This window comes from Bemisia tabaci, chromosome 2 (assembly GCF_918797505.1).
Source record: "Bemisia tabaci chromosome 2, PGI_BMITA_v3".
NCBI classification, from domain to species: domain Eukaryota; kingdom Metazoa; phylum Arthropoda; class Insecta; order Hemiptera; family Aleyrodidae; genus Bemisia; species Bemisia tabaci.
The window spans coordinates 29,547,961-29,573,169 of record NC_092794.1 but is presented as its reverse complement, the minus strand read 5'-3'; the positions used below and the strand labels follow the sequence as shown (position 1 = coordinate 29,573,169).

The following is a 25,209-nucleotide window of genomic DNA, read 5'->3' as shown; positions in this document are numbered from 1 at the left end:
ATGAGCCCGCTCTAATTAGATTTTGGAAAAAGGACCCAGGTTTTTTTAAAATCACGTTATAAAAGTGAGTGAATTTACAGAATGCTCCGGGACAGCTACCGCTATGCGCGGGAGGATGCGCAGTGGTCGAAGAGGTTGCGCAGTGGATGTGTAGCCTGCGCATCAGCTCTATACTTATCTACACAAGATTCGCACCTCCTCCCTCAAGACGAGCGGTGGCCGAGTCGTCTAAGACGTCGAATGCGTCCACTTAGACTACGATGTGGGTTCGATTCTCGACTTTTGATATACTTAATTATTACCTGATTATCATTGTTCGTTGTTTTACTGCAATACTTCATCAAGCAGTCATTCTAAAACGCTTTCTTTTGACTTCAAAAAATTATTTTTTTCTTTATTCATCAAAACCAAAAATTATTTCATTCTACAAGTAAAGTATACATCATATCGTAATTTTTTAGGGGGAAAATAAACCTAACACTGATAGGAGGGTAAAAATAGGGCCGCGAAGCGGCCCATTGATGGCGCGGAGCGCCTTCAGGGGGTTGGGCCGCGTAGCGGCCAGGGGGCGTAGCCCCCTAGTTATTTATAAGAAGAAATGTAAAGCTGGCACATTAATATCAACTTCCATTTATTAACTAAAGGCTCCTATCAAGAGATTGCCGTTTCGGTTTATGTCTGTCCGTGGACCGTAAAAATTTTAGGAAACTAAGAGGTAAATTTTGCAAAATTTTATCCTTACAATGCCTGTATTACGACCAAATACTTACTCCATGGCTATTGCATTTTTAAAAGAAACTTTAGGCACTATGTGGGCAAGTGTGTGATTTGACTTTATGGTGAAGCGATATTATTCGAAATTAATCCAAGAGAAAGGCACGCTATTTCATTGCATGCACAAATATTTTTTTCTAATGTCTGATACTTAATAAGGTCAATGAGAAATTCTTTTAATAGGTATTGATGGTCAGAAACTGCAGCCTGATTGTTGAAATTTTGTGTTCGTCGGGTAGACACAGACGGCATAGGCCAAAAGGCGGGACGGGATCGGTCGGCTATGTCTCGTCGCTGTTTTGTCGTGCCTCTGTCGGGTGGAACCCTCGACAAGCTAGATGCATCTCTTATGTTTCTGACAACATGTCGTTCCATCAGACAAAGCCACGATAAAGCAGCGATAAGACATAGTCGACTAATCACGCTCCGCCTTTTAACCAATGTCATCTGTGTCCACCCGACAAACAAACTTTCATCAATCAGGCTGCTGGTACCCTCATGTTAGGAAGATCATTATGCATTTGGCTAATATAGGAATTTACTTACTTATTAATTGAAAAAACATGCGATAAGTAAGTCAGCTTTAGCATTTTACAGGGATTGGTATCCTCGAGAGGCCTTCTGTCAAGCATCGAATACAAAATTGGAACTTTTGAAAAATAAGTTAAGTTTGTGGTACTGAAAGGCATTTTAAGGATTAACAGATCTTAGAGTGTTGTCTCAAGGTAAATGTGATTGAAGACTGTACAAGCGGGATCGAAGTTCCTGCGTCGAATGGTTTCCCGCAACCCGCCATACATAGCTAAGACGTTCTACCTAGAACGGTTTGCCGCAACCCGCGGTACACACTTATCAACGGCGGCACTGGGGAAATAGTTGCACTCCAGTTCTTGAATAGATAAATACGTTTCCTCACGCATTCTACATCTCCTCCGCTCGCGTTTGGCGTGCTCCTGCGTTGTTGATTAAACCGAGAGATACCCGGAAACTATGACCGTAAATTTTATCGCATAAATCGGCTGCTCGATCCAAAATCGTGTTTGAGAGTTGAGGATGATTCTGTTTCGGCGAGTGTCGCTAAGAAAAGATAGAGACCAGTGGCGTGGCGTGCTTTGCGATGTATCGATTGATCTGCCATTTAAACCAATGGAAAAGGATCGATATAGACAGGGTGTTCGCAACGAACATCTTAATAATCGATTCTTTACCATAGCTTCAAATGGAGAGATGTCGATAGTCCACCATTCACGCCACGCCACTGATAGAGACTGATCGTAGAGAGGGGGAGGGGCGCGCAAGAAATTTTAAGCGCCAAACATATTTCAATGAACTGATTTTATTTGATCAGAAGCTGATTAGGCTGTCTGAATTTGCAGCTTTTTTCAAATGTTCAAAATTTTAAAGGACCACTAAACCTTAAACGTTCGAAATTGCGGCCATGATCTTTTTTACATAATAACCATCGAATGCAATCGAAAATATCTAACACCATTATGTAGCCATAAAATTGGCGTACTCATATATCTTAGGTTTTCTTTTATTTTCTGGGTTTTATTTTAATTTATTATTTTTATTTTGTTTTAGTCTTCGTTGCCATTACGGATTTGCCGCTTTTATTTTCGAGGGGTAAAAGGTAAAATTGGAATAGGAATATTATATTTTCGGCGTTCTTCTTCATATCAAGGGAAAAACTTCGTGAGGTACTTTCCAGTTTTCAGTTTTCGACTTGAGAATTTAAAATGACAAGGGCCAAAAAAAAATCTGCGGAAACTGCGAGTCAATCCGATCCCCCTGCCAAATGTTATCCGCCCAAAGTTTATCTGGGGGATCTGCACCTTTATTTCATAAGCCTTTGTCTCACGATCAAATGAACTCATCAAATAGTCATCAAATGCAAGATGGCGACTGGTTTTCGCGCAAGTCAGCTATCAAAAGTTAGCGGGCCGTCAATGTTGATGAACCCGCCATCTTGCATTTGACGAGTTCATTTGATCGTGAGACGAGGGCATTAGAGTAGGTTCGACGGCTCATGGATAGACCGTTTCTCCTTTTAGAAAGTCCTTAGAAACTCCACATGTGACACTTGAATCTTCATTTGCCCCCACGTCTGGGAGCCACCACGGTCCCCACCCGGGAGGGGGAGGAGTCTTATTCAATAAATTTCATTAAAATGCGAAGAGTCCAAAAGAGCTCCGATCTTCGAGCTACGGAATTAGCATCGAGTCCGAATGCATCTTCTTGAAAATGTAATCGCGGAAGCGGCCTGTAAATTGACGGAGAGGTTGTATTACTCTCAACGCCCTAATCCCCTTTTTTTTCGTTTCAGAGCGGAGGGAAATCAGGAAATTCACCGGAAATGGTGCCCGAAAATCTGCCATACTTGACGAGGGTCCCTTAAGAAACACGACTAGTTATTAGAATACCAGAAATACATGACGACCGCTCACTTTGGGGCCAAAAGTATCAATAAAACCCCCGCTGCCCCCCTAAATTGCACCTTTGAGGGTCAAGGTGTTGTAGTCTTTTTCCGTTGTTCGAGAATCGACGAGGACTTCCACAGGATACGGCATTTTCGCAAATGAACTGATGAACGTCCGTGCCGATTCTTTCATTGAAAATGTCGTCCTTTGCCACGGGCCCCTTATTTTCCACGTTGACATAGGAGAGAGACCCGGTAGCAATCGACTTAATTTATGCTGCCTGCAAGTAATGTCCAACTTGACAAAGACCCTTGAAAAGTTGTGACCTGTCGGAGGACCACAATCCTGGGACTGCCACCCACTTTAGAGACAAAGTTATCTATAAAACCGTCGCTGCCCCTCTGAATTTCCCTCGTGATTCTTTACAAATTCAAGGTTTTGTAGTCTTATTCCATTGCTCAGAGAATCTACGAGGACTGGTCCATCTCCTTAGAGTGGACGGCAGTCCAGGGATTGTGGTTCTTCGACTAGTCGACTCCGACTTATCATGGGTCATCTTCTAGTTGGACATCACTTTAGTCCTTTTCTCTCAGGTCTCACCTTTGTCGGCGTAGAAAATAGGGAAAAGAAATGAGATTTTTTATGTAAAAATGGGGCGAACGATCCTCAGTTCATTTACGAGAGAGCCTTATCCGGCGAAAGCCCTCGTTGATTTTCAGAGCAACGGAATAAGACTACCAAACATTGAATTTGTTAAGAATCAAGAGTGAAATTTATGGGGGCAGCGTGGGTTTTATGGATGATTTCGTCCCTAAGTGGGTGGCAGTCCAGGGATTGCAGTCCTTCGACTAGTCACAACTTTTCAAGGGTCTTCTTCAAGTTTGACATTACTTTCGGGCTTCATTTCAGTCCTTTTCTCCCGTGTCTCTCCTTTGTCGGCGTAGAAAACAAGAGGAGATAGGTAGGGTGTCACTTATTTTTGATATTTAAGGAAAGTTAATAAAATAAGGAACGTTTTTTCAAAAAAAAATTATTTACCGACCTCTCAAGCGCCCTAAAGGGCGCACGTGAAAGAACGACCAGTTGAGGCGCGGTAACCACCCTCCGACGCGCCTCTTAGACTCTGCAGTGAACTCGAGCCTCTTGCTGCCGACGTAGGGTTGCAAATAATTCATCCCAGCTGGAAATTAACCTAACCTAACTCTTCGGACCAAAATTTTGGTCATTTCACCGGATCTCTGAGGCTTTGGCCGTAAACTACCATTTTCAGGGGAAAGGTAAATCTGCTTACCGGGCGCGTCTGTGGGTTCGGCTCCTTTCAGCATTGTCGACCCAATTTCGCCGGCTATTCCTGAGGCTTACATCTTTCTTTCTCATACAGACAACTTGACACATGTGTCTACACCTCTTGTTTTCGCTTATTTAACGAAAGGATTAGTCTTCTCGAGGGAAAATATCCAAAACCATCGTTGAAGAGTTGTTTACAACCGTTCAGGACACTGTGTAGCCGGAGCTTTCATGTTTCGATCTCATTCTTGTCTTCAGTCCTCTTTTTGGACTCGAGAGTTGGGATCATGGTTTTTTTTTTTTCTAAATTTTATGATTACGAACCAAAGGCGTCCCTTAGGGCGCTTAATTAAGAGATCGGTAAAATTTTTTTTTAATTTTTTGGAGAATATTTTCCTTATTTTTTACACTTCATAGCACGTTTTGAGACCTGGGGAGCTGAAATTTTCTCAAATTTCAAAAATAAGGGACAATGAGGCTGAAATGGGTGGAAATAGGGGGGGACGGCCCTCCACACAATTCTGGTCGGCCCCTTCCAAAAAAAATCAAGAGCCCAAGATACTAATTAGTCTTGAGGTAAAAGGCATAGGGAATGTAATAAAACCTAACAGTGTTTTGTTTTGAATGAACTAAAACCCACAGTAAGATATGCTATGTTTAAAACAAGTCAGCAAAATTTCTGTCATCTGTAATATTTGATTCCATTTAATTTGCCATTGATAAATGGCTCAAAAATTTTCGCGAGACGTTCCAATTTTCAAAAATTTTCCGGGGAGGCCACCCAGTTCCCCCTCAGCCCAAATTCTATATCCCCCTGTGCCTCCTCCCACAGAAAATTCCTCGTTCCGCCCATGTAAGGGCCACACCCCAGGGAGGGGGAGAGATTTGACAAAGTCATTAATATTTTTCCTTCAGATTTTCAGACACTTTTAATCTAATTACAAAGAAAATCCTCTAATAAATTAGAAGAGCAATATTGACAAAATTTCCCAGAAATTGGAGATTTTCCAAAGGAAATTTGGCATCGTCTGAAGGCTCATACGGCGGTTTTCCGGCAGTATTAAGCGGTATTTTCAGGGGCGGTCTTTTTAACAGCAATTTGACACCAGTGGCTTTGATTTCGTTAAGTTATTATTTGGCCCACTACACTTATCTGTCTGACCGATTCAGTGCACTGCAGTGGCTGGACGTCCGCGTTGATATCGCGTCGCGCCGATAGCGAGAGACGCGATCTATGCATGGGATTCCTGATTCCCCTGATCGCCGCGCGCCGCGACGACGCACCTATTTCTGTCCCCCACCAGAAACTCTGTCCATTCAAGAGCTGGCGCGCAACCCATTCCGCGGGCCGCCGTAGCTGTGTATGCCGGGTTGCGGGAAACCATTCGACGCAGGAACTTCGATCCCGCTTGTACTTGCGACGGAGGTGCTGAAATAAAGCCTGTTGCCCAATTTTCAATGAGAAATTAAGTATTCAGCGGAGATGAACAATGGACATATTTCTCATTTCATAGCAATCATCGACAACTTTTTTTACAAAGCTCCTTAGAGTATGGCATAGAGTCTGTAGGAAAAAAGTTGGAAGGTTTGGATGCTTTTAAGAACAATAATCCCAAAAGCCATGAAAGTAGCTAGTTTCAAGTCATGCCACACCAAATACCCAGACCAATTTTGGTAAAATTTGTGCTCGACTACTGCATTTAGTGTCGGCTCTTGAATAACTCATCATTCTATACAGAGTTTCTATGACTTGAAGCAACGACCTCATGAATTTTCATAATCATTTGATAGGTTGCTGAGTGATGAAATTTAGTATCGAAAAACTTGCCGGTAGCATTAATACAAAATAGGTGCGCTTAAGAAGGATGATGTAGGTAGATGAAACAAATGTGCAAATTTATGTTACCTCTTGGAGTATGCTTACAGTGTAATGCCTTTAACAATCAGTTATACTCTCTTTCAATTAATTTTCTCTTATAGGTAACTGTATTTTGAGGCTGAAATTCGGTCAAATATCAGGTACCTGAATCACTCAAGTTTAACGTAGGACTTAATATTAAATTTTTGAATTTTAATAGTACGTAAATATGCGTGGGTAACAATTAATAACAACGATTCACTCCCCTTTACCCGTGTAAATATTGAGCCCCTTGGGAGTAGGCATCCCACTGTTAGTCCTTCTTTCAATATCAGTATCCAAGTAATGTTCATTCACATAGCCCTTGGGTAAACCACAAAAAATCTGCAAATGTGAGAAACAAACGGTCGCGCTAATGAACCTACTTTTGGTGAAATATTGTATGAATTCTAAGTCATCCTTGAAAATTTAATTTACCTAATCAGTGCAATGCGACAACTTAGTAATTATTCACCCCCTCCCCTTCCCCTGTTACCATTTTCCTGTGAGCCTTTCCAACAGGTACAGATGCATGTGACTACCTTAGGTAGCTCCACTACTTTCAACTGCTTATCTCCAGACTGATCACTGATCAGTAGGGGCTGTTAAAATTTCCTCTGAATTATGTATGTGCTTTAGCAGATGTAACAATTTGTTTACTTTTCATCATTTCAGGATTTCAAAATGGCTAATAGTACCTACATAGGCAATATTTTATAGCCACACGTTTATCCATCCAAAAACGAGCTGATATACCTTAACTCCAAAAACCCTCATAAACATTTTCGGGTAAAAAATCCGGTCGAGGAAATTGACGTGTTACATCTTAACCAATAACATTCCCTTTCACCCCACCAAGAAGGTAGATACTAACCAAGGGATAGGCCAAACCTCTCTCAAATTCTCAGGGTAGACAAAGACCTAAAATGTCCAAAAACTTACTTTAGGGTTTTAAAAAGACAGAAAAAAAGAAAGAAAAAAAAGAGAGAAAAAAATTAATTCCTTAACATAAGAAAATTTTTTAAAAAAAAGAAAAACCGATTTTGTGATTCATAAGTCCCCAAATCCCTCAAATGATTTGAAATCACAAAATCGGTCGAGAGTATCTAATGAATTATCCCCTTCAATTTTGAGTTCCGCAACAAGGACGACTCGCTTGGACCTTTCCATACACGAGCGGTCGGCTTCAGTTTTATTAGTGGACCCATTTTACAACAACTACGTGCGTGTCCGACTCTTTCGATTAACTTAGCTCCATCGAAATCATAGATACCTATTGTTTTTACAGTAAGCTTACCATATGATTTGTATGGTGAGTAGGTTGACAGTTTTCGTTCATTTTTCCTTTTTTTCATTTTCACGGAGTGGGTCCCATTGGACACGAGGGTTTACTTAAAAAATTAAAATTAAGTTTTGAAATAATAAAACTATCTCTCTCTCTCTCTCTCACACACACACCCTCTCGCATATATATATATATATATATATATATATATCTATATATATATATATATATATATATATATATATATATATATATATGCGAACTTCATGAGTTGTTTAACCGTACATTTATTTATTTTAAACAAAAAAATTTTTAATGCGACGTTTCGGTGCTTATTATTCGCACCATCTTCAGGCAGAGACGAACGTCGCCGAACGTCACCGAAACGTCGCATTAAAAAATGTTTTGTTTAAAATAAATAAATGTACGGTTAAACAACTCATGAAGTTCGCTTTATTAAACATAAAATAACCATGAAATTAGAATATATATATATATATATGTCTAATTTCATGGTTATTGTAGATATGTATGATTTAGTGAATTTCATGAGCTTTATAACAGTTCGATTTATTTTTTATTTATTTTAAAATTTACATTGCGACGTTTCGGTGGCGTATTTCCACCTTCATCAGGCACAGACTGAGGAGACAAAACAAGGAAAACAAGAAAGAAACGCACCTAGTCCTCCGATCCAACACGGTCAGGGAACAGGGTTGTTTTGTCTCCTCAGTCTGTGCCTGATGAAGGTGGAAATACGCCACCGAAACGTCGCAATGTAAATTTTAAAATAAATAAAAAATAAATCAAACGGTTATAAAGCTCATGAAATTAACTCAACACACACACTCACACACACACACACACACACACACACACACACACACACACACACATATATATATATATATATGAGAATTCAAACGGCATGCATATTCGTAATCTACGACCCATGATCGATGCTCATTTGCCATTCAGATGCTCATTACATGGTCTTCGGTCCAGGTCTGACATCAGGGGAGAATGCAATAGTGTATTTCCTTCGGAAAATACACTAATAGTTTCTCAAGTCTTATCCTAAAATTCAGCATCACCACATAACTTCGTTGGAAGGGGATAAATGCTGGCAGCAGCACCGCAGTAATTATTCATAAGAAAATTGATAGAGCCTAACTACAGCCGTGCGTTGAGTTTTTCCCAAAAACGAGCCTTGACCGAGTGACTTCGTTAATTCTGAGCTATTTCACCGGCAGTGGGCCGAGCGTCGAGTCATGATGGCGTTTCCACATCCTAGCGGCTTTGGGTCGCGTCTTGACGCCTGGCTCCCGGCGCGATGCGGTAATGATCCGGAGAAGCAAGTCACCCTGCCGCCACCGCGACCTTGGGCGGTAAATCTTGCTAGTTCACTAGACCAATGCTCCCAGATCCATTTCTCGTCTAAAGCACTGGCGGAGCCTCTTCGCAGTGTCGTAAGTCATGCACCTAACGCACCTGCCGTCCTCGTGACGGGTACCTAGTCCAGTCAATAGGGGGTTAAGTAGAGACAATTTCTGAGGAAACTTTCTGATAAACAATTCCCATGTAATTTTGGTCGCTGAATCCGAATTTTACATTTGCGAACAGATCTGAGGCGAGCCAAAGCCGCCGTATTGAAAAAATGGCCGAAATTTACGTTTTTCAGCCAAAAAGCCGAAATAACCCGTATATCATGGAGTTTACGGCAAAAGTAGTTATTTTCCAAATTAAAGTACATTAAATTTCCTTTAAAACGAGCCCAACATAGTCTAGATCGGATGATAACAAATGCCGTACCGTGTTGGAAAGCTTCACGCATGGGCAATTTTCGTAACTTTCTCTGCAAAAAGGGAGCTTTCAAGGCAACTGATCATTAAATCGTAGATAAGTGTAAGTATGAATGATAAATGGAGTGCAATTTTGAGTTCTTGACTTACAAAAACGGCAGTGGACGAGGGGGGGGGGGGTGGTCCGTAGGAGCGCAGCCGCAGGATCCTCCCCCGTTTTTATGACTCGGGTGCAGGCGGTCGCCCGTCGTTCTCCGGGTTAGAAGTTCAATATGAGTTGAAAACGATGTTTTTCCAATGAGCCCTCTCTTATTCTTTCGGCGCATGATTGTAAATAAAAAATCAGGTGAGGAATTTCAAAATTGTTTGTTGAACTCTTACCCTATCCTCTTTTGTTAACCTTCGCAGACGGCATGCGTGAAGAAACTAACTATGTCCTTATTATATGATGCATTTACACTTTGTGTAGATAAAATTGATGACAAGAATCTTAGTCATATCATTGATGTCCATTTATTGCTCCATCGAGTGATTTGGAGACAAAATTAGGAATTTTCATCAATATGCAACAACCAATGTGTCTGACGCAATAACAAAAGTATGCTCCGCCAATACTTTGATCATCGGCGGCTCCGGCTATCCCAAGGATATTACAAGATGCAGCACGAAAACTCTTGAAAGATTTTGAAGAGGAACAGTTTCATAAGTGGAAATAAAACTTCTCAAAAGTATGGCTCCAACAACATCACAAGCAAAGGAGGGGTATCGTTAAGGGCCTTTTTTGGCCCCACCCTAAAATTCCTCAACTCTGCGATTTTTTGGTCATCGAAGGTCTATATTTTACGGAATGCACAATTGTTTTGTCATTTCCGGTCTATTTCGGGGTCTACCACTGGCCTAAACATGGGTCTGAAGGCCAATTTTGGCGAAAAATGCGGGTTTTTCAGCATTCGACGCGCTGTTTCGTAACGATCCCTTCGGAGGACAAAAAAATCCTTCAAGTATGTTCATTAGGGATGTAAGAGAGTCACTTTGGCCAATTTTCGTCGATGTCAAACTTTGCGCTCATAGTTAAAAAAAACTTTTTAGAATTTTTCTTGTTTTTCATCATTATTTAAAATGGCTTAAAAAAGGCGACTCATCTTACACCAGAATTAAACTTTTTTGGCAGAAAATGGTCGTAAGTGATCAAAACCTTCCTCTAAGAACTTTATCCGATTTAAAGCCCCCCAAAAAAGCCGGTGTTGCCATATTTCATTGCCTAAAATCATAGAAAACCGAGTACTTATGGGGGCTATTTCTCGTCGAGCTCATTCAGACAAGTCCAAAAACCTTCATTTTTCATATGTTATGGCCGAATCACCAGTAATTACATACATTTACGGCGATGACATCTACATTACGGCACGGCGTTGCCACATCATCGGGGAAAAATCGAGAAAAATCCACGTTTCCCTGGATTTGAGCCATTTTTTCGGATTATGCGGATGGAATAAAGTTGAAAGACTTAAATTGCAGTATTCAGAGATGCAAGTGGATCATACCTTGTGCCGGTATTCATTATTTTAATATATTGCGCTTATAGACAACCCATATTCTTACGATTTCTAGGCACGATATTTGCGCAAGAGGATGCGACTTTCAAACATTGGCCGTGATCTGAAGTCCGAAAGAAAGTAAGCCATGTGTCAGAATCGCGAGTCCTCAATGCTGAATTTTTACCCGCCCTGACAACCACCACCATCCCCCCTCCCTCCCCCAGCCCTCTTATCGGCAGCGATTGTTCAGAATTCTGCTTCCCTAAATTAATTTAGAACAGTAACTTTTTATCTACTCCACCTAAATTCGCTTTATTATCGCATATATTATTAATATCGCATTTCGCACATTTCATTTAGCAACATTAAACTTGCATTTAAAATTGCCCTTACCCTCGAATAATACTGCTGCCCTCGTTGCCCCCTCCTCTCTTCTCTGGTTTCCCTCACTCCTCTCCAGTTGCATCTTCATCTGTCGCCTCTTCATCAGGTTCCTCGTCCTCTCCATCAGACCACTCATTTGGAGCTACCGTTGCGGAATCTTGAAGAAATGACCCGTACTCATCTGACAAACGCTTGGTTTTTTGTGCTTCTGTCTTATGTCTGTGATGAGCGAGGTACCACATGACAGATGCCATGTGCGCACAGCAGCCGACGACTCTGGCGCCCACTTTGCACTGGCAATACCACCCAGAAACGCCCATGGGGTGATACTGTATCCAAAGGTGGTATTTTTTGGCTGATACATGGCGGCTCTGCAATTTCACCCTGATGACGTCGGTGCATTCTCTGTGAACGAATAGCTCATACAACCCATTTTCAACTTTCAACTTTATTCCATCCGCATAATCCGAAAAAATGGCTCAAATCCAGGGAAACGTGGATTTTTCTCGATTTTTCCCCGATGATGTGGCAACGCCGTGCCGTAATGTAGATGTCATCGCCGTAAATGTATGTAATTACTGGTGATTCGGCCATAACATATGAAAAATGAAGGTTTTTGGACTTGTCTGAATGAGCTCGACGAGAAATAGCCCCCATAAGTACTCGGTTTTCTATGATTTTAGGCAATGAAATATGGCAACACCGGCTTTTTTGGGGGGCTTTAAATCGGATAAAGTTCTTGGAGGAAGGTTTTGATCACTTACGACCATTTTCTGCCAAAAAAGTTTAATTCTGGTGTAAGATGAGTCGCCTTTTTTAAGCCATTTTAAATAATGATGAAAAACAAGAAAAATTCTAAAAAGTTTTTTTTAACTATGAGCGCAAAGTTTGACATCGACGAAAATTGGCCAAAGTGACTCTCTTACATCCCTAATGAACATACTTGAAGGATTTTTTTGTCCTCCGAAGGGATCGTTACGAAACAGCGCGTCGAATGCTGAAAAACCCGCATTTTTCGCCAAAATTGGCCTTCAGACCCATGTTTAGGCCAGTGGTAGACCCCGAAATAGACCGGAAATGACAAAACAATTGTGCATTCCGTAAAATATAGACCTTCAATGACCAAAAAATCGCAGAGTTGAGGAATTTTAGGGTGGGGCCAAAAAAGGCCCTTAACGATACCCCTCCTTTGTTGAAAAACGGCAAAAACAAATCCCGTTTGATCCAAATGCTCATGAAACGTTTTAGGGCTGAAACAGTGTCGATGTTTCAACTAGAGTAAAATCGCTGACATATTATGGTTCCAAAGGCTTTGGAAATGGCAAAACAGGGCGAACTTGCTTTTATTGTAGGAAAAGAACGTTCTTGTCCTCCGTACAACTCAGTCACGGAACTTCAAAAATGATTTTCTTCCAAAATCCGGCAAAGGTAAGACTCCACAAAAACCTTTCAACCGAGGCAGCCTTTAAAATGAAGTGAAAGCCAAACACCTACTGTTTATTCATGTCATTCGTGAGTGTGACACAACATCATCACTCTTCGGGCAAGTTTAAGTTAAGTTTTTAAAAACCCTGGAGAACAACTCAGCTTTAATTATTTTGTATCCTCAAATGCTTAAAAAGTCAGCCTCAAAGCAAGAAGAAATTTCTAAAGCAGGAAGATAATTTTTATTCCGATTATATGGCAACAGCAGAAATGAACTTTGGTGAGCAGAAAAAAACTTTGCCTGAATTTAGGTATGAAAGCTATGTTCGGACTTTTTTCTACAATGTACAAAATCTCGCTTCTCTACAACCTTCAAGGGATGCTACCACATTTCATACTCCTATCCTCAAGTACAGCAATGGATGGGCATCAAGAAAAACGCGTTAAACTGGGGGTAGAAGAATAGCAGAAATGGCCTCATCCCCATCATCACCTTGAGAAATCCCACTATGGGTGAAATTTTAAGGAAGATCTCATGTAATTACATTGAAGAAAGTTGCGGCGCCTGCGGTTTTTGGAAGAAAGGCCAGTCTTGTTTGCGGGTATTGTCATGGCTTCTGCGAGATTAGTCAATATGACGCACTTTGAATGGAAGAAGAAGAAAATGACGTAGATTATCCAGAAGACGCTGAATGTTCGGACAATGACGATGAAATCCGGAGAAGTGAAGATATTGACAAGTATGTGGAACAAGAGGCAATGGGGCGCAGAGGGAGCCATGACACGGTGTAAATGCATTATAAAATGAGGACATAGTAACTTTACGCATGCCATCTGCTGCGGTAAATAGTGAGAATGGATGGGTTGAAGTTCGTACGACAAAAAAATTTGAAGCTCCCCGTCAGATTTATTAATGATAATTATGCACCGAAATAATAAGAGAAGGTTTATTGGAACAACATCGTTTTCAACCTAAATTGATCTCCTCATACTGCTAATTCGATTACAACGGTCGGCGCGCTTAAATTTCCCTCTATATTTTTGACAATCTAGCAGTGCCTGTCTCTTTGGTTTGGTGGCAGGTAATGTTGTCATCAGCGAATATATCTGTATGTAGGCACATCAAGAAAAACTTCTAACCCGGAGAACGAAGGCCGGCCGCCTGCACCCGGGCCATGAAAACGGGGGAGGATCCTGCAGCTGCGCTCCTACGGACCCCCCCCCCCCCCCCCCTCGTCCACTGCCGTTCTTGTAAGTCAAGAACTCAAAATTGCACTCCTTTTATCATTCATACTTACACTTATCTACGATTTAATGATCAATTGCCTTGAAAGCTCTCTTTTCGCAGAGAAAGTTACGAAAATTGCCCATGCGTGAAGCTTTCCAACACTACTGTACGGCATTTGTTATCATCCGATCTGGACTATGTTGGGCTCGCTTTAAAGGAAATTTAATGTACTTTAATTTGGAAAATAACTACTTTTGCCGTAAACTCCATGATATACGAGTTATTTCAGTTTTTTGGCCGATAAACGCAAATTTCGGCCATTTTTTCAAGATGGCGGCTTTGGCTCGCCTCAAATCTGTTCGCAAATGTGAATTTCGGATTCAGCGACGAAAAATACATGGGGATAATTTATTAAAAAGATTCCTCAGAAATTGTCTTTACTTAGCCCCCATATGTGCTCTATTGACTGAACTAACCGGTGAACTCTGATACCTAAACCACAAAAACCATTAAAAACATTTTCGGGTAAAAAATCCGGTCGAGGAAATTGAAATGTTACGTCTAAACCAAAATCATTCCCGTTCACCCCTCCAAGAAGATTGATAGTAACTGAGATAGGCAGAAACCTCTCTCAAATTCTCAGGGTCCACCAAGACCTAATATGTTCAAGAACACAGGGTCGGACTGACCATAAGGCTAATCTGCCATTGGCAGATGCGCCCCCCTCAGCGCGCCAAAGGCTCGCCCCTCTTCCGGCGGATAGATAGAATGATAGTAAAGAAAATGAAGAAAAGGAGAAAAGAAAGAAAAGAAAAAAAAGGAAAAAAGAAGAAGAAAAAAAAGAAAAGAATAATAAATAAAAAGCAAGGAGAAAAGAAAATAAGTAAAGAAAAAAATGCATAAAAATTATGAGTAAACGAGAGAAGCTTTAAGGTGATTCGATGGACGCCATATTTTGTGTCAGAACGGCATGCGATATATCGCATCAATTGGTTCCATATTTTCAGCTACTCGTCATTTTTCTCCTATTTTGAGATCGCAATTTTGTTGTCAGGAATCTAAAGCACTCACTTACCAATTTTAACAAAGAAATTTAACGTAATAAAGGCGTGGTTTTTTCAGAGAGAAAATATCGCATTCGAGTGCAGTTTCGATATCAGTATCGAATGCGATGTTTTCTCTCTGAAAAAACCACGCCTTTATTACGTTGAATTTCTTTGTTAAAATTGGTAAGTGAGTGCTTTAGACTCCTGACAACAGAAGTGTGATCTCAAAATAGGAGAAAAATGACGAGTAGCTGAAAATATGGAACCAATTGATGCGATATATCGCATGCCGTTCTGACACAAAATATGGCGTCCATCGAATCACCTTAATAGGAGTTATAGAGGAAAGTGTATTCTGTATTCCGTCTCCTTGTCTCATTTTTCTTTTCTTCAGCTGTGTAGTATGTATATTCATCAGGGCCGGCTTTACCTACTTGCCACCCATGGGCCGCCTGTATTTTGCCGCCCCCTTCTCATTCGTTTTGAAACATCAATAAAACCATCAAGTGAACGTACCGGAGGTAGCGGGGCGCATAAAACACGTTTACTCGTGTTAGACACATTTTTTGCGAAAGCCCTGTCAGCACTATACTAGCGAAAGTTCACGGAACTTTTCGCGAAAAAGTCCCGTTAACCTATATCTTTGTGGACAAGGCCTTCCATTTATAAGTATTGAACCAAAAAATTAAGAAAGAACAAACATAAATGTGGTGTAATAATTTTAACTTCCGCCGCCGCTCCGCACTGACCGCACTGTATTTGACGCAATGCGGGAAGTATTCCTACAATGTTGTAGGCGCTGTGCGTCCCACGCCGACCGCACTGTGTCTGACGCAATGCGTGAAGTATTCATGCAATCTTGTAGGCGCTTATATGTGTTACATGCCGACCGCCGTGCCGAGGGCTTCTCCTTTTCATCTCAAGTCCTCGTCATCATTCCTCTCTGCGCTGAGCACCAGGCCAAATTGCGTGTTTAGTCCCTCTCTTGATTCGACTAATTAAAGATGATGTCACTTTGTTCCCACTTTGTTTAAACATTTGAAAATTTAAATTTAAAATGTATTGTATCAGTTATTTATACAATATACAGGGTCTGAAGTATTTCTTGTTTTCTTGTCACCCTCATTTTCCACCTTCCAGTTTTCAAAGGCATGATTTTGGATCTCTTGAGCTCTGGCTTGTTTTTTCCAGAGATAATGGTGTTTGGATGCCTCGAATAGCTTTTCTTTGATTGATAGGTTTTACATTTTTCATCTCACAATTCTTCCGATAATTGTATTATTATGTTCAATTTCAGAATTTTTTTTTGTAAGATAAATCGATTTTGAACCCGAAAATATCGTCAAAATTCTATTTAGAAGAGTCTAATTTTTAAAAACTTTCGGCCTTTTCGAGAGGGAGAGAGAGAGAGAGAGAGAGAGGGAGATAGAGGGGGAGAGAGAGAGAGGGAGAGAGGGGGGGGAGAGAGAGGGAGGGGAGAGAGAGAGAGGGATAGAGGGGGGGGGGGGTTCCCGCATACTCCTGAGCAAAATATCACATTGCGCCCCCTTCGCCGGCTAAGGGTCTGCGCCCTCAGAGGTGCGTCAGTCCGACCCTGCAAGAACATACATTAGGGGTTTAAAAAAAAAAAGAGAAAAAAAGAGGAAAAGAATAAATTCCTGAACAGTAAGAAAATTTTAAAAAAATCGAAAAACCGATTCTGTGGTTCATAAGTGCCTAAATCCCTCAAATGGACTTGAAATCACAAAATATATCGAGAGTATCTAATGAATTATCCCCTTCTATTATGAGTTCCGTAACAAGCACGACTCGCTTGGACCTTTCCATACAAGAGCCGCACAAAACTGACTTTTTCTTACCTACTGATTGTGACGAGAGCGGGAGCATTTACTTTTTCCTTCATATGTACGGGATGCAACATGCGTGACTCTTGCGTTTGCAGAAACCCTTTCATTACGTAGATAGCGACAGCCTATACCTACCGCGTTCATTTCCGAAAGGGATACTCCAGAATTTCACGCATTTCAATGATTTGAACGATTCATCTGTTCTTTTCTCCTTCCGTCCATTGACAGAATTACAACATTTTTCGGTCACACTGACGCGACCGGCTCGATGCGTTAACAATATATATATATATATATATTCGTGGTTTTTCCGATTTTTGCTTGGTTATATTTCCCTCATTTTAAAAAAATTTCCGGGTGAAACTTTTTGCGACGTAAAGTAGAGGAACAGGACTACCATTCTGCGAAAAAAACGGAGATCGAAGTATTACATTTCGAAAGGTGGGGGCGAGAAGTGGGGGCGAGGTTCAATTTTATGGGCGCGATAACTCGCGCAAATTAAAAGCTTTCCCCCCGAAATTTTTACAGAAGGAAGATCTTACTTAGTTCTAGGCTGGTATTGAATTTGAGCAAACTCGGTTGAGCCGTTTAAAAATGGCGAGCTTTGAAAGTTTTCGGCGAGGGGTGTGCGGCAAAAGAGGAGGAAAGCCGCACAGTGGGTCACGACCTAAAAATTGGTGGACAAGACGGCAAAGTATTCGCACAGTGGGTTCACGAACTGAAAGTTGGTGGACAAGACGTCAATGTTGTCGTACATTGGGTCACGAACTGATGAACTGATAATTGGTGGACACTGTTGAGCTCAGAAAAAAGGTCAACAATATTATAGATAAATCAACACATTTTTATTAATAATACCTTTTTAAGGATAAATTATGACTGGAAGAATCATACAAGCAGGACTTCCTTTTTCATATATATCAGGTTAAGATGAAGAGAAAAAGTGGTCGCCACGGAGACCATTTAGCATAGCATATGCTTCAACACACTCCCCCCTTTGAGGTATCCTCAAATGTAGGAACGACACATAGTTCCAAATATATTATTTCTTCGTAATTATGTGTATACTTATGTGTACTTTTCACTTGGCTGTGATCTTGAAGCCACGACGCTAGGATAAACGCCGTAGTGATTCTTCTTGTCTGCAGGAACTTGCAGGCACTTTCGAGAGGAGTCAGAAGCGCTGCCGTTACGCAATGAAGTTCTTTAGGGTCAAATTGAAATTCCATTAAAAAGTAGACAAATTCCAGATGTCATGTTGACATTTAAATTCAATGAATTTGGAACGCATTATTTGTTGTATTCTTCTCGATACTTCAAGTAAAATGAGACTTTGAATTGGACTTCGGGATCATTTTCTCTTTATGAACTTCATTATCATCAGGAAGCATTGCCTCATTAAAAACCTTAACCATATGAGAAACCATTGGATAAAAACCTAGGCAAGGTAAAAAAGAGTACAGTGCATGAATGATCGATTTCTGATTTGTTCGATTCGGATAAGCATTGACTGAATGATTGTTGTCGCCTTCTCCGAAGTTTTCAAGGCCTTGATTGTCATTCATTGTTTCGATTGCTTTGGTTACATTGCTCACCAACTAGTTGGGTATAGGTATGTGAGTTGCATTCTATAATGTAGCTCTACACAGAGGCCGTCGCGTTTTCGCGTGGTTTTTGATTGTTAAGATTTGTCAGTTCTTTGTAGAATTTGGGTGGATTCATGATCAGTTGTTCCTTTTAGACTTCATGCTTCATTATTCTTTCTCGGATCTTGTTCTGTCTCACGTTTAGCAAGAGATTGTTTGAAGTTGAGAAAAGCTTGCTTCTGTTCCTTATAACCAACGAACCAACGATGTCTTCTACGGTCGACATGTATCTTGTACGCTGTTAATATTATCTCCAACTCAGTCAAGAGCTGCTTCCGCCATTTGGGCTCTTTCGAACAAGTTGGTACTTTGAAGAATGACGTCATCAAGTGCCTCAGCCAAGATGTTGTTTTCTTCCATAATGATTTTTTTTCTGACTTTAAATGTTTGTGTTCTAGAGTGCAGGAAGAATCGCTCAAAGAGAGCAGCATTTAATTGAATTATACTCTAATCATTTGATTTGGGCACCTAAGCGATCACAGGTGATGATTACTTATTCTTCTTGAATAATCATTCCCGGCGAAACAAAGTTGTTGCTCGTTATTCTAGACGGTTTAGAGATACAGGAAAATAAACTTGAATGCCTTCTTCTTCTTTTTTATTATTTTCTTCTTTTGCGTTTCTTTTCATCGTCGTCTCTCATATTCCTGTTAATTTGTACATCAACGGAGAGTGGTGGCGGTTAGAATACCGTAGAGTAGGCGATGAACATTCAGTCAGGGTTTCATACAAGATTTCATTCATAGGATGTAGGATATGCAGGACAACACAAGATGGACAGGAGAATATATGACAGACGGGACAGCAGAGGATATGGATAGGCTCGGTTTAGTTCCATTATTTTTTGCTGTTAGTCGATAGTAGGTTACCTGAAACCAGATAACAACAGGAACAGAAAAACGAACTATCTATCTTGCACATTGATATTAATTTGAGATCATAATGGTATGTCTGATAAAATCGGATAACTTAGTCCGTCTTGCTTCTACACTAATTTGTGAGTGTAAAATCTTATTCACGTTCCTTCTCATCCAGAGATGTCACTTATCTCCACAGCTAGAAATTCAGACTATGGGTACCTAAGAATCGCTTTCAATACTGCTGATCGCCAATACGGGATGTTTAATACTTTTTGAACTTTACTCAATTCGAACATTCATCATTTTTCAACATTCGATCAATAAGGATTTGCATTCTTATTATGTAAACCACTGAACTCAGACTCATTTGTCAACACTTCTCTTTCATCTCCTCATTTCACCAGCCCAGAGTCATTAGACGCCCATTTTCTCAAAAGGAAATTATTTGAGGATGTGACTGCCTCAACTTCTTTCTTAACTTGTCTTGCTTCTTCTACCGTACTGTGACTGCCTCAACTTCTTTCTTAACTTGTCTTGCTTCTTCTACCGTATCCGCTCCCCCCAAAAAATCGTCAACGTAAAACGATTTTTTTGAAACGACGTATTTATTAGTCTTCCAAAGTCTTTCAGCTTTACATTTAATCTTTAAATATTTCTTTAAATGTCTTCGCTTTTTCTCACAACGAATTCCCCAAACCTTTCATCTCTATTCAATACATCATACATTTCACCAAATCATAAATCACCTTCCGCACCATAACCGCATATGATATAACTTTCACTTAGCTAAAAATCAAGTCGCCAACCCGATTCAACGTTATACTAACGTTATGTTGGCAGTCTGAAAATCTAAACTGTTATTGGGACAGTTCAAGGAAACTGTTATTGGGCGCACGGTTCTGAAAACCGTTTTCTAGGCACAAACCGTTCGCTGAGCCATAGGCCAACACTCATCCTATATATTAAAATGCAAAGTCCCGAATCTTGGGGCATTAACTTTGAGAGAACCACCGGACCGATTTGCATGGGATTTTTTTTAAATGAAAGCCCCTGAGCTGTAGATTTGCAGGCTGTGGTCGTTTTTTCGATTTTCTCAAATTTTCTCCCATAATTTTCTAAAATTGTCTTCGATGCATTAAAACGGAGGTCCGAATCTTTGGACGTTAACTTTGAGAGAACCACCGGACCGATTTACATGGGGTTTTTTTAAATGAAAGCCTGTGATCTGTAGATTTACAGGCTGTGGTCGTTTTTTCGTTTTTCTCAAATTGTCTTACTTTTCTCAACGAGTGAAGTTTAGCTGGACTCAAATTTTCTCCCATTTATTCAGACTAAAGTCCGCATTTTGGAGCATTAACTTTGAGAGAATCATCGGACCGATTTGCATGGGGTTTTTTTTAAATGAAAGCTTCTGATCTGTAGATTTGCAGGCTGTAATTGTTTTTTCGATTTTCTCAAATTTTCTTACTTTTATCGACGAGTAAAGTTCAGCTGTTTTGAGCGGTCATCCGGCCGCTACCTGCTTGCCCGTCCCTAGATACCCCCTCTAGGGTCTCAGCCACCCCTCCCACCACGTTCTTTCGGCTATCTCCGTTTTCTTTCGTATAGCTCTCCTCCACCAACCTCAAAGAAGGAAGTTTGGGTCGCATCGTCGTTCGTCAGTTCGTCACTCGCCACCCACATTCCTTTGCCATCCCTCGGCTGCTCCGCCTCACAGCTTCTTGATATCCTGGCATCTTATTCTCTGCGGCTTGACTGACCCTGACTTATTAACTGCAGTATTGCGTATTGCTAACAACACGTATTGTTACAGACATTTTATTCATCATTATTAAGTAGATTCAACTAATTGCTCCGATTCCAATTAAGGTACTGCACCACCATTGCTAGCTGTGGAGGGCGCCCGTAGGGCGTCCGGAGCAGCTAGTAAGACAATATAACAATAATAATATAATAATAAAATGCACCGTATCAAATTCATTTAATTTTGAATACTGTCGAAGCGCTCTGTTTCTCTAGGAGCTCTGCCACTCTTATATCCCCCAGTAAAGCTTGGAAGATCTAATCTTTAGAAGATCTTTTAATTTGGTTTTTTACATTATTTTAACCATGTGTGTTAATACATCAAAGTTCATGATAATTAATCCGTGACAATGATAAGTTACATACAAATCCATGTATGTTAAATTTGTTTCATTTCTCCATTATGCTCATTCTCTCAGTGGCGTGGCGTGCCCCGCGATACATCGATCGTTATGAAACTCAAACCCATGGAAAAGGATCGACAAACAGGGTGCTCGCAGCGAACACCTTAATAATCGACCCTGTACCATAGGTCCAAATGGCAGAAAAATCGACACATCGCAACCCAAGCCACGTACCTGCATTCTCTCTTCTGTTCATGAGCAAATTGAAAATGATACAAAAATTTGTCAGGCCACATTATAACCCAATGCAGAGTTATCGTTGAGTCAGGAATTTATCTCCTTAGGATTCAACGAATTTCTCTCTAGGTGCTTTAAATGCACCTGTTACTTTTAAATATTTAAAAATCAAGTTGGTACAACTGGTATACTGGGCTTTTATTTTACTTATCTCAGGTGAGCTTGTTTCGGAAGTTGTTTCCATAGAGTTCACAATTCTGGGCAGTTGATATTCCATGTTTTCCTTTCGCATTTTCAACTCCTCTGTAGCTTCTTTTTTTTGAGGTTTCTGCTTCATTCGAGCAATATATGGCATGCAATGCAGCCAGTAATTGGATCAGCAAAAGCCATACCAACGACAGAAAAGGCATACAGTGCAGCCAATAGTTGTATCAGCAAGAGCCATAACAACAAAAGAAAAGGCATGCAGTGCAGCCAATAGTTGTGTCAGCAAAAGCCATACAACAGAAGAAAAGGCATGCAATGCAGCCAATAGTTGTGTCAGCAAAAGTCATACAACAGAAGAAAAGGCATGCAATGCAGCCAATAGTTGTGTCAGCAAAAGCCATACAACAAAAGTTTTGACTGGCCAGTCTAGAGGATATTAACACTGTGAAATCCTCAAAGGATCCGAGGTATCAGCAAAAGCCATAACCTTTAAAACGATCCATCCGGTATCAGCAAAAGCCATAACCGTTAAAAATCCATGGTATTAGCAAAAGCCATAACCAAAATCCAAGGTGGTATTAGCAAAAGCCATAACCAACAACTGAGTCTCTGATATCAGCAAAAGCCATAACCAGAGATAGACTCATAACTTCACACAACAGTATAATTAGTTCTTTTCTAGATTTTGAGAAAAGAATCACGTCGGGGTCACCACTTTGTTGAGCTCAGAAAAAAGGTCAACAATATTATAGATAAATCAACACATTTTTATTAATAATACCTTTTTAAGGATAAATTATGACTGGAAGAATCATACAAGCAGGACTTCCTTTTTCATATATATCAGGTTAAGATGAAGAGAAAAAGTGGTCGCCACGGAGACCATTTAGCATAGCATATGCTTCAACAGACACGATGGCTATATTGTCGCACAGTGGGTTACAGACTGATAATTGGTGGGAAAGACGGCAATGTTGTCGCACAGTGGGTTGTGGAAATTCATCCATCGTCATTCAAGCTTGCCACAGCGTTTGTTGACACTTATTTTTCATATCAGACATTACATGAGGATTGTTGTTGCAATCTGGCGACATGAAGTCCTTATTCGAATAATCAATGCCTCCAACAGTGTAAACGTAAATCCAACCTCCAAAGATTGATAACTCCCCGCCTCCGCCCCTCCCTTCGGAAAATACACTCTTTCCGCGGTGGACGCGCGGGTCACTTAAAAGACAGAACAACTGAGGCCGGACACTCAAACCAAAGAACGCGCGCTTTGCGCGCGTCCTGCGGGGGTTTGGGGAGGCAAAGCCCTCCCAAAATCCGGCGCGAAGCGGAGCGCCGGTTTTTTTTAAAAAAACATTTGGTCTACTTTTGTCTGAATAAAGTGTATCTATTCAGAGTATCCAAATTTTTTCTGCTGGTTACCTCTGCATAACCTCTGCCTAATACCGCACAGAATAATTCTGGTGAATATAATTATCTTTAAAGGAGTGCCTATACAGGGTGATCCATAAGTCCCTTCCACCCCCTTAAACTTTTTACCTAATTGAGGTACAGATTTGAAACTTGGGGGATCTTTCTAGGTCAAAGGAAGCTACTTTTAAGCCTTCATGAAATTTGCAGGGGTCCCCTTGGGGGGAGGGGGCAACGGACCCCAACTTTTTTTCAAATTGGAAGACCCCCTTTGTTATAACTCGTTCGTAAGAACATAAAGAAAGGCAATTTTTCGCGCAATCCCGAAGAGATTATCTTAAACTGTTTTAAAATGGCAGCCGGTTACAGTTTAAGATGGCCAAAAATTGACTTGCGGCTTCGGCTATTTGCATTTGAATTTGCCTGAAACTCGGCATTTGGAGGAAATTCCGCGCGAGAAAAGCGAATCAGACGCTAAAGTTTTTTCTACAAAAAAACCGAAACTTCCAAAATGGCCGCCGGGCCGATTTCAAAATGGTCGATAATGGTTTTTTCTGAAATCTTACCTCAAATTAATAAATATCATGGCGAAGTACCTTTAAGTCCCAAGTCATCAGCATAAAATCGAGGTGGCTTTTTTCGGCTATTTGAAACTTTAATCGGCGCTCGTCTGGTTTTTGGAGACATTTTGTGCAGTAAACAACCATTAATTTTGCTCAAGCAAAAGTTTCCAACAGGCCCATTAGACTCGACGCTCGGCGTCCTGTGCGCGATGCGGTTCAGGTGACTGTTGATCGGTCTCGTCAGCGCTGAAGCCGTGCCGGGAAAAGAACCGCGCAACTTCTTTGGCGAAACTCGGAGTGGATACGTGATTTTTACGTTGCGCCAGCACGGGGGGCTCTTGTCGGCCTCGAGGACGCCTCGAGAGACGCCTCGGCTCCATTTTCAGCGCTCGCGGCGCTGAAACGGGTCAGAGCGTGTCAAAAGCGCGCATGTCTGTTCTACGGCCAGCGCTAAATTCCGTAGGAATGCTCACATTCCTATGCCCATCTGAAAGTGGACTTGAGAGGTTTTATCCGAACGAGCAACAGGGCTAACCGTTTGGCGAGCGACACTCCCAGACCAAGGTAGTCAAGAGTTTAAAAAAGTACTGATCGGGGTCTTAACTGAGCGTGCGCACGCAGATTTCGTGCCCGAGAAAAACGCCGTATGAGGTCTCGAATGTTGCCGAATCCCTCCCATTCAAGTAATTACTTTTCAGAGTCGTCAGAGTCCAGAAAATTGGGCACAGCCGAGGACGTACAATAATGAGGGAAAGTTTGGAAAAAACAGGGAATTTTGATCGTGGCCAAGGAATTTTTCAATACTGGAAGTTTCTCAGCTTTGAATCCTGGCCAGTGTTCGAAACTCACAGGCGCCAACGCGCCAAATGCGCGTAAAAAATCGGCCATGGCGCCTAAAAAATGAAGGCTCTGCGCCAACGTGGCCTCTAAAAATTGCCTCTTAAATATCTGAATTTTCATATTAGGTGATTATTCGAAATTTTCAGCACAACAAGTGAAAGCTTTTTCTATTCTTCACGATTTCATCATTTGTGGTTTTGTCTTCCCCAAGTTACAGCTACTCACTAGTTCTGTTACGAAAAAATCTTGCGTCTAACTTTTCACTAAATGCGCCGCACCACAGGGTGTCCCAAAAGTCCGTACCCCCCCCCCCCCCCCCCCTCGTAACTTTTGAACGGTTTGAACGGTACAAAAACGAAA

General features: G+C 41.0%; 2 protein-coding genes across 8 annotated transcripts in view; both read left to right on the top strand.

Moving 5' to 3' along the window:
* LOC109038525 (very long chain fatty acid elongase AAEL008004) overlaps positions 1-25,209 on the top strand; it is a 324,320-nt gene that overhangs the window by 201,701 nt on the left and 97,410 nt on the right. For 4 of the 7 annotated variants that reach the window (XM_072297087.1, XM_072297083.1, XM_072297086.1 and 1 more), the window contains one exon: positions 2,359-2,407. The exons of 2 other annotated variants lie outside the window; for them this stretch is intronic. In XM_072297087.1, coding sequence (XP_072153188.1) covers positions 2,359-2,407 — 49 coding nt within the window. Of the gene's footprint in view, positions 1-2,358; positions 2,408-3,115; positions 3,134-4,103; positions 4,156-25,209 lie in introns of those variants that run through there. One more of the 7 variants, XM_072297085.1, reaches the window with a different exon arrangement.
* LOC140224046 (uncharacterized) overlaps positions 4,162-25,209 on the top strand; it is a 185,004-nt gene continuing 163,956 nt past the window's right edge. The window contains exon 1 of the mRNA XM_072297089.1: positions 4,162-5,892. The gene's annotated coding sequence lies outside the window, so the exon portion shown is untranslated. The remainder of the gene's footprint in view (positions 5,893-25,209) is intronic.